The 9,246-nt window shown below is 38.4% G+C and overlaps 2 protein-coding genes across 4 annotated transcripts in view; both read right to left on the minus strand.

Moving 5' to 3' along the window:
• The window catches only part of tigarb (TP53 induced glycolysis regulatory phosphatase b), a 6,441-nt gene extending 3,826 nt beyond the window's left edge, over positions 1-2,615 (minus strand). The window contains exons 1-5 of one of the 2 annotated variants that reach the window (XR_001309931.1): positions 2,511-2,604; positions 2,231-2,268; positions 904-1,025; positions 423-500; positions 234-344 (exon numbers count right to left, since the gene is read on the minus strand). Coding sequence is in view for 1 of the 2 variants with exons in the window: in XM_014004251.1 (XP_013859705.1) it covers positions 234-344; positions 423-500; positions 904-1,025; positions 2,231-2,268; positions 2,511-2,542 (381 nt within the window). In the remaining variant the exon portion in view is untranslated. Of the gene's footprint in view, positions 1-233; positions 345-422; positions 501-903; positions 1,026-2,230; positions 2,269-2,510 lie in introns of both variants that reach the window. The other variant, XM_014004251.1, reaches the window with a different exon arrangement.
• A 1,641-nt stretch (positions 2,616-4,256) lies between these two features.
• Positions 4,257-9,246, minus strand: part of LOC106514815 (G1/S-specific cyclin-D2) — a 13,812-nt gene continuing 8,822 nt past the window's right edge. For both annotated transcript variants that reach the window (XM_014004254.1, XM_014004255.1), the window contains exons 4-5: positions 7,926-8,074; positions 4,257-5,836 (exon numbers count right to left, since the gene is read on the minus strand). In XM_014004254.1, the coding sequence (XP_013859708.1) occupies positions 5,672-5,836; positions 7,926-8,074 (314 nt within the window). In that variant the 3' untranslated portion in view covers positions 4,257-5,671. The remainder of the gene's footprint in view (positions 5,837-7,925; positions 8,075-9,246) is intronic.

The following is a 9,246-nucleotide window of genomic DNA, read 5'->3' on the forward strand; positions in this document are numbered from 1 at the left end:
GTCAAAGAACCAGCATGTAAATTGCTACGACGGAAGATGATGAAATTAAATTATCAGTAATTTTTGTAATATGTCAAAATATCTGTTAATTCAGGTTTTATGTAATATTTTAGTCTCAAAAGTTGAAAAGAAATAATGTTTTTGTAACGTAATGCTTTAAACTGGCCACTAGAGGACAGCATTGCACAGGAATACCTTCGCTCTATAAACTAACAGGTTTGACAGTGACTCACCTGGTCTAAAGTCTCTCCTCCTGGCGGTGTGTAATCACGACACGACTGACCGGCAGCGTTGGCCATGTTCTTCAGATCACTTTTGTGACGGCCTTCGGCGACGCCAAAACCCTGCATTAGCAACAAAACCACAGTTCAGAACCAATGGGCAACTTTTGTAATTGGTAGAAGAAATCCGTCAGATCTTACCCGTTCTCTGAGTAAAGGCTCCAACACCATGTCCATGCCAGAGCAGTGAGTGTTGTTTCTCAGAATTATTTCAGCCGTCTGCAGAAGGAAATCCGGTCAGGGAATTATTGACTCAATAAGTTTGCAAACACTTAAAAAAATCTGTTTTTGGATGAAACGGACCATCTAAAGACTCAAAAATACCTTACCAGCAGCAGTGATTCACAGACCACAGAAACATGAATGCTCATACAAATATTTTTTTATGTGGTCGTCATTCACCTCATGCATCCTGTTTTTTTCTCTTACAGACCAACACATCTTCACTGTTCAACTGATTTTCCATGCATTTGTTAACAGAGCGGTTCTCTAACTGGAACACTGCTTAGCAATGACATACAGCAGCTGTTTGGATCAGTGAGCTCTTTGCAATGTTTAAAGGATTCAAGCTTTAAGCTAACAGATTCATGGTTGTCTTTTACCTGATGTGTAAGKATCTTACCTGCACAGCTCGCTGTAGGTTACTAACAAACACTTTGTTGAATTTGACGTCTTTCAGGTATTGTCCAACTGCTTCCCCCTGCTGCAAGCCTGTCTCCGACAGAGGAGTGTCCACGCCCTGACCTAAAAAAAAAAAAGTTCAGTCTGAATTTAAAACAGATTTAACATTTTTTAAATAAAACATAACTCAGAAATCTTTGAGTACAGATTAAGTTTAGCTTATAAAACTAGTGTAGTAATACTTGTACTGCAGTGGTGGGCACAGCTCCCCTAAAGCACTAAAGCACTAATAGGGGAGCTAATTTCTTGATTAGTGCTTTAGGGCTTTTGCTATTTATTTAATTCATTAGTGGATTAGCACTTGCTAAATTTATGGGCTAAATTTAGAATCACTAACTGAGGTCTTTAAATGTTATTGATAAACATTATTGTTCACAACTGAGGGTGAAAGTTGTCACACATTTTGTTCATGTATGTCACTTATCTACAAGGTCACGTGTCAAGGCTCGTGGGCCAAATGTGTAGGCCTGCAGGTAACTCCCTTTGGCCCACCAAGGGCACTAAGTGATAATATTCTGCACACAGTAAATATTGTCTCATGTTACCTGAAGAATGTTTCATGTGTCAACTGGATTATATTAGTGCTTTAGAATTAGGGGAATTAAATATTTGAGTTAGTGCTTTAGGGTTAGTACAACTAATATTTAGATTAGTGCTGCCCACCACTGATATACTGCTCTATATCCTGTCCTTATAACCAGTCCAAATTAAATATATTTTCAATATATTTAAAAACAATTCTTTAAATATTTTAGTTGTTTTACTTCATCTATGTTACTTTTATTATTTATTTCTGAGGCTCTTGTAATTACCCCATTATAGTTTATATGGTCTTTATACAAAAATATTAACTTCTTTTCAGAATATTTGATAAATACATAACAAAACAAACCTCAAAAATCAAACAATTTGCGAGAAAAAATAAAATGCACAAAAATTTGAGCTCTAAAAATAAGATTTCTTACATTCAAATTTGAGTTAATTTTACTTCTAGTTCAATCTACATATACTTGAACATTTTAAAGTTTTACATTAATGATAACCCTTAAAACCTTCATTACAAAATTTATTTTAATCAATATAATTACATCTCAAAATGATTGTGATTTAAAGTGCAACATGCTATTTGAACAAAACACTGATGCATTGTCTTGTAAAGACTTTTGTTTTAACTAAATAACTAACTTTTTAAGTTCTCTCAGGGATAATAAAGCATCCATCCATAAATTCATTCATTCATTCATTCATTCATTCATAGTGATGCTCACCTTGTAGCAGCTTCTCTCTGTTGTACTGCGTCTCACCACTGTTTGAAAACAGGAAAATATTTTACTTTAATTCAACACTTTAAGTCTCAATAAGTCTCAACTGGCTGACAGTTTAAAACAGCGAAAAATTCAGTTCGACTTTCTTTTCTGTGCTGCTAAACTTTAGCTAACTTAGCCGGCAAATATCAGCCAATACGCTTCATTTACCGAAAAAACATTCAGTTTATCTAATGCAAACGAAATAACAATAATAAAAAGGAAACAACAAATATTGACTTACTGTCGTACAAACGTTAAACTGAATGTAAGCATTTTCACCGTGCTTTCAAGGGCTCCGGCGCTACTTCCGGGTTACGTCTGAAGCATGAGGCGTAGCGGCATTACGTCATGACGCAATGTAACGCTTTCCCATGTTTAGCAAAGTAAACAAACGAAACGGCAAAATGACGAACCTTTTAGAAAGTTGCAACAATTTTCTCTGCTCCAAAATTTTTTAAATAAAACAAGAAAAGTTTGTAAACGTTTTTCATTCAAAAAGTGTTCACTTAAAATCATTTTTTTAAATATTTTTTGACTTTACAGAACTACTTAGCAGCTTTATTTGAGCAATCAATATAATTTCTGATAAAATACCAGCTCGTCTAAGCAGTAAGAATAACAAACACTATGAAACCATGAAATCTCAGTTATGCCTTTTTGTGTCAATGCATATATACATCATTTCGTTCCAATAAATGCTTTGCAAAAAATTGTTTCTAGTAAGTTAACAGTTCTCTGGCAAAAAAAAAAAAAAAAGTGTTAGACAACGAAATAAAAGACCAAACAAATGATTAAAGCCAATTTATTGAAAACAAATTGTTGAGGTACACTGTGTGGTTGCACATAAGGACAGTGGGAGAGGGATTTGAAGTCCAACAACCACACAGAACAATCGCAAACATTTGTGTAAATGGGTACCTCAAAAATACAACATTTCATTTTATTAAAATGAACCAATTAAAACACGTTTTAATAGAAAACATTTTTTTGTGTTTTTTTTTTCTAATAAACTCAACAGGAAAGGATTTATTTTTGATATTTTTTTGTTTTGTTTTTTTAAATAGCACCAGATATATGAAATAAGCCTTTTGAACGTAGGCTGCAGGCACTTTGTTCAGTGAAATCTGGCAGAGGACATTTCCTAACAAGACAGAAAATACAAGTAAAAACCCGTCCAAGAAATCAACGTGAAGACGACGTGGTGATGAAGTGTGATGAGGTATTGGTGAGATGGGTTCTTGCTCTATCAATCCAATTTAAATAACCTGAGGTACACAAGAAGCAGCAAGAATATGATAGAACAAAGAAAGGACACAAATAAAACAACTTCAAAAACGTAAATGAGTAAAACATGCTAATCTAATGACGACTGCAAACAAGAACTTCCAGTCCCGCATCAAACTATTACTTTCCCTCTCACACAAACAAAAGCTGACTTGTTACATATATCAAAAATACATAATATAGCAGCACACAAGTGACATACAGGCATTTTTGTGTAAGACTAGGAAAAACAAGCTTTATAGCAGCAAGAAACAGTTTTAGATAATCTTTCTTACTTTGGAAATGTACAAACGAACATTTAATAGCCTCAGACATATATATTTTTTCAGTTTAAAGCATTGTTTTTACGGGGGAGGAGGAAAAAGACATTTGGCTTTTCAGCACAACCAAACAAGCATCGACACAATTTAAACACTTAGTTAAGATTCTAAAACATGGCTGCAGTGATGCGGTGGTGTTCGAGCTCAGAGTAAGGAACAGCACTGGGAGTTAAACTGCAAAAATCTTTCATGCAGAAGGGAGCAGCCAAAAAGAAGTATAGATTCTGAAACATTGCATTGATTTCAAGCATTTTTTTTGGCAACTGGTTATATACAGGGTGGTTTTAAAACTGCAGTTCTGAAGCAAAAATATAGAGTCAAGGATGTACGCAACTAAGCAGACTCAATGGAAAGGGATCATTGGGAAACAAAAAATATATATATAAAATTCAAGTTTAGGGTTAAATAAAACACACTGAAGTCTACAAGTGGCTTGCTTTGCCTTAGTTTATATGACATACAATTACGCCAATCCTATGACTAGTCACCAGTCGAGGCAGAGCTTTTGAGACAACACGCATCATCACCCCATGGGAATCCAGCCCAGAAAAAAAYATAACTTAAAAAGAAAAAGCTAGAAAAACACCCCCTTCAAATAACTAAAAACTGATTTGTTTTAAATCAACCATCAACCCCTTACCAATCTTAAGGAGTGTGTTTTAAAAGTGCATCATTTTGCCATGTCGCCCTCTTCACTACTAGCTCCATGGTATCATTTATTTTTAAAGAGAATTTGCAAAAACACCCAAATCCTGAAGATCATCAGGGATCATTTCTCTTCTTATCAATCCTGTATGGTGCAAAGGCACAAACTTAAAGCTTAAAGTTACCTTCCTCGTTGCCGTTTGCAATCAAACCGAGCTTTCCACTTTTTTTTTTCAACCACTTTCCACACGCTTTGTTTCGAAACACTTCCAGAAACCTTCTAAACTGCTTCTGTTTTCTCTAAAACCTTGTGAAAACTTGCTAGAACTCATTGTAACCTCAACAATACCAGGCTAAAGCTAAAATCCCTTCCAAATAATAAAACAACTAATGAACTGTGCTCCAACTTGTACGAGCCACACTAAAACAGAACAATGTAGCTCTGATTAATAATAATAATAATAATGATAATAATAAAAAAGAATAAAAAAAACAACACGGTTCTTTTACCTTTCCGGTCTGAAGATGGCAGGGAATCCATAGGTTTTAAAAACAGCCACTGCTTTACATCTCAGACTCCTGCTGTGAGCGGGCCCAGCCCTCTCCGAGCCGCCACTCTTCCTCATAAATAGTAAAGCATCCTCTAGTTGGATATCAGTTTGGTTTGAATGCTATACACTAAATTAAATTATTGCTGTGTGGATTTTCACATGAAGAAAACCGAAGGAAAAGGTAACTGCTTACTAGATATTAATTAATAATAAAAAAAGCTAGCTAAATATATACCATTTAATTATTTATCAAAAAAAGAATATTTCATATGTGTTTTTTTTCTTTTTCAAGTATGAAAATATTTTAGGTTCCCTCTCAAGGAACCTAAGTTTTCAAGGATTAACCATCTTTTGTTTTTAAATAGTTTGATTACATGTGATCTGTACAAAAAGGTGAAAACGCGCCATAAAAACAAGGCGTAAATGGGGTCAAAAAAGGTGAAAAACTAGAAATTTCTTAATATCTAAAAGTTCATAGATTGTCACACCATCACTCGAGGGGGCAACTTAATATGGATACTGGCAGCTTGTGCCCCTCTTTTACTCATCAGTTCTTTGGTCGGCGGGTGCGAGTGCTGTGGAGCGCTGGCAACGACGAGAGCTCATAAGTTGACGTCGCGCACGTCTGTCGGGGTGCTGGACTGGTCCTGCTGCTCCCTTGCCTTGCTGCCGGCTCTGATGCCACTTTCCTGCCGGTACTGCTGGCCCTGCTGCAGGCTGGAGGCCAACACACGCTCTATTTGCTCCTGGCATGCCCTCAGACAGTCCTGGAACAACAAAGAAGAGGGGGCAATAAATAAATAATAACAACTTATAAGCTTCCTTCAAACTTCTTTACATTCCACAACTAATTTAACAAACATTTCTAGTTTGCTTTGGCGGCACGACGGCTCAGTGGTTAGCACCGACGCCTCACAGCAAGAAGGTCCTGAGTTCGATCTCCGGTTCGAACCTGGGGTCTTTCTGTGCAGAGTTTGCATGTTTTCCTCGTGTTTGCGTGGGTTTTCTCTGGGTACTCCGGTTTCCCCCCACCCTTAAAAACATGTACAATTCACAGAAACTGCCTTCAGGCCCAGGCCTCCCTTGAAAAAGAGATCTCAACGGGACTTACCTGGTTAAAGAACGGTAAATAAAATAAAATAAATAAATAAATTTAAACTCATATTGCAAGACTTGTTGTTTTGCATCAAATCAGGGTTTTAAACCTACGTGTTAGTTGTTCAGTTGATTAAAAACTGCTCAGTCAATTGCGAGACGAAACTCGGAACGTCTTTATGTAGCGTGCAAAATACTRGCATTTCTGCTGCATTTGACATGCAAGTCGTTCAGTTTTATTCACATGCTTGGCATACCAGCAGGGAATTACAGGTCTTTAAAAAAGGTAGGTGGTCCTGTCTGCATCATGACTCGAACAATGAGTACCAAGCACACTCCCAACACCAGCAGCTGAGAACAGCAGGCTGCACAGTGGGTACAGGAACTGTCTGACATGAGGCTGGTTCATGAGCAAAAAAAGGTTCCCAGGAGAGAGTCAGAGGTGCAAAAAGAGCTCTGGGATCCACCAGGCAGCAGATAAGCACATCTGAAAAACTGGATTCTTCCCCACCGACCCCCAGCTTGGGTTTACGGCACGGCCAGCCTCATGTGGAGGTCTGGAGGAAATGGCTTTGACCTACTGCACCCTGACCCTCTGAATTTGGGTGTAGAGCAGAATACAGAACAGTGGGACCGGATGTTTTTGGAGAAACTTTTTCTTATGAAATGGGATCCTCTCTCCGTCTTCATCGACGCCCCCCTCCCACCCGCAGGTCTGCGTGTTGAACATGTGGGAGGTCTGCCTCCCTGAGCCGACTGCAAGACCCTTAAAGAATGAGCCTAAGCTCGCAAAAAAAAAAAAGGTTAACATTCCTTTAAAAGGTACCAATAATTGGAACCTGATGGGCTGCTGTCGGGGGGGCCCCTGTTGTGACGGTGATGTTGCGGGGCCCGTGTAGTCATGGCTACGTAACCACAAACTAAACGGCAACAGTGTTTATATGGATTTTAAAAGCCAACCATAAATGTACATCACAAAAGATTATTAGAATAGAATTTTCTTACTGAGACTAAACTGATGACTTTATGTAAGCTCATTCAAATAAATACATCATTACAGAAACACCATTTACTTCCATTAAATGTACACAAAAACAGGTAATGTACAAAATAATGTTGACTGCAGACGCAAAAAAATAAAAATAAAACATTACATGTTGAATTAAGAATGTTTGCACCAGAACAGACAAGTGGGAACATATTGCATTCCACAAATCTATTGATGTCCAACCATTTGTTTCATATTTATTTATATTGTTTACATAGTAGCATTTAGGTTTTTTGGGTTATATTTAGCAACGCCAGCAGTGTTTTTAAAAGATGACTTTAGCTGCCTTTTATTTTTCCTGCAGGCTTGACGACAGCTTAGACGTCCTTCTGCTGCTTCCCATCTGTCTACTGAAAAAGATGTTTCTCGTCTTTATTGCAAACATATTCCTCCAGCAGGAGGGGTGCACAGCTAAAGCGGGAGGCATTCACAGAAACTGCATGCATCCCACCGCAAGAATGTGGGCTCYGAGTTTTAAGAAGACATTCCCTCCGCCGCTGCTCTTTATAGCAGCAGTCTGGCTCTCTAGCCAAGAACCCAAGAGCTAGCTCTCCCTCTGTCCATGAAAAAGTAAATAGTTTCAGCCCGCCACTGAAGTCATCCCTGTTGTTTACTAAAGGGCGTTTTGATGTGCGATATTACAATCCTGGCCATTAACGCTGCATTGTTTTGGCACTAGTGAGCGACTCCTTCCGGTGTGTTTCCACACTCACCACTTCAGTGTTGGTGATCTTGGCCAGCAGGTCTGTCAGGTTGTCTCGGCTGAGTCTTTGGTCGCTGTGGTCCAGCTGCAGACCGCAAACCGCCGCTCCCATGCTGCCCGTGGCGATCATAGAGGGAGGGTTCATGGCAAGACGGTCATCTGCCAAACAAACAGAATTTACGCACGGTTTGAGTTTCAAACTGGAATCACATTTTCAATAAAAGCAAAAGCGGCATCAATGCAGAGGAAGTAAGCTGCACGACGGACGGAAAGGACCGAATCATGGGGGTGCACGATTCCACACAGTTGAGCCCGATTTTCCCACAGTCTGGATCTCAGCCGTTTTGAACCTGCGTGGTTTCCTTCTTAGAAATCTCAGCTCTRATTACAAAAGCAGAGAAGGAATCCTCCTACTCATGGAGCAATGAGCTCCAAGCATGACTCCCCTGAGGCTGCATCCAAGTCTGAAACACTAAAAGCCAAAGCAGATCTGGACGAAGGAGCAGCCATGAAGAACTCAAGTACCTTTTATCAGAAACAGACCAACAACTACAAATAAGGACTTTGTCCAGTGATATAAAAACTGGTGGCATGTTTCTCCACAACAGCCGTAACTCTTTTCACTTCTGTATGATTATGCACCGACGACATTAACAGAATAGCTCAGGCACCAATTTCTTGCCCACTTCTCTTTTCTTATAAAGCTCCATTTCTTTGAATTTACATGATGCATTTAAAGAAAGGCTCAACACTTAAAATAGTTTTAAATAGAGCAATGAAAAACTGAGCTGTAACCAAATAATAAACACAAAAAAAGAACCACACATGCATAATTCAAACCCTTTTTCATTCCGTTTTATGGTTAATTTCCATCAAAATACTTTTTTTTTAAAGTTTCCACATTCTTACATGAAAAAAAAAGGTCAATTACCTGCAGCAATAAAAGCATGCAGGCCTGTTCTGGATTTCAGCAGATACACATGAAAAGGAATTGACACACACTTGTTGAGAGCTAAACTGGGCTTTTCTCAACGCAATGCGAGCCAATGCTTGCAGGCCCGATAGCTTTGATTGAACCCCGGAGAGGAGCCTGGTCGACTGCACCCAGGAAACCATCTGTTCAAAGGAGGAGCTCCCCAATATAAGAATAACTTTTCAACTTTGTAGAAAACTCCAAACATTTACATTACTGCTAAAACCACAGCAGGCTTTCCTTTTTCTCCCCACTGTGGCTGTTTCGTGCTTTGATACAAGCAGCTGCTTATGAATAGCAGAAGCAACCACTGTAACACACCCAAATATATATATATAAAAAATCTAATTATTTATAC

This window comes from Austrofundulus limnaeus, unplaced genomic scaffold, assembly GCF_001266775.1.
Source record: "Austrofundulus limnaeus strain Quisiro unplaced genomic scaffold, Austrofundulus_limnaeus-1.0 Scaffold22, whole genome shotgun sequence".
Lineage (NCBI taxonomy): Eukaryota > Metazoa > Chordata > Actinopteri > Cyprinodontiformes > Rivulidae > Austrofundulus > Austrofundulus limnaeus.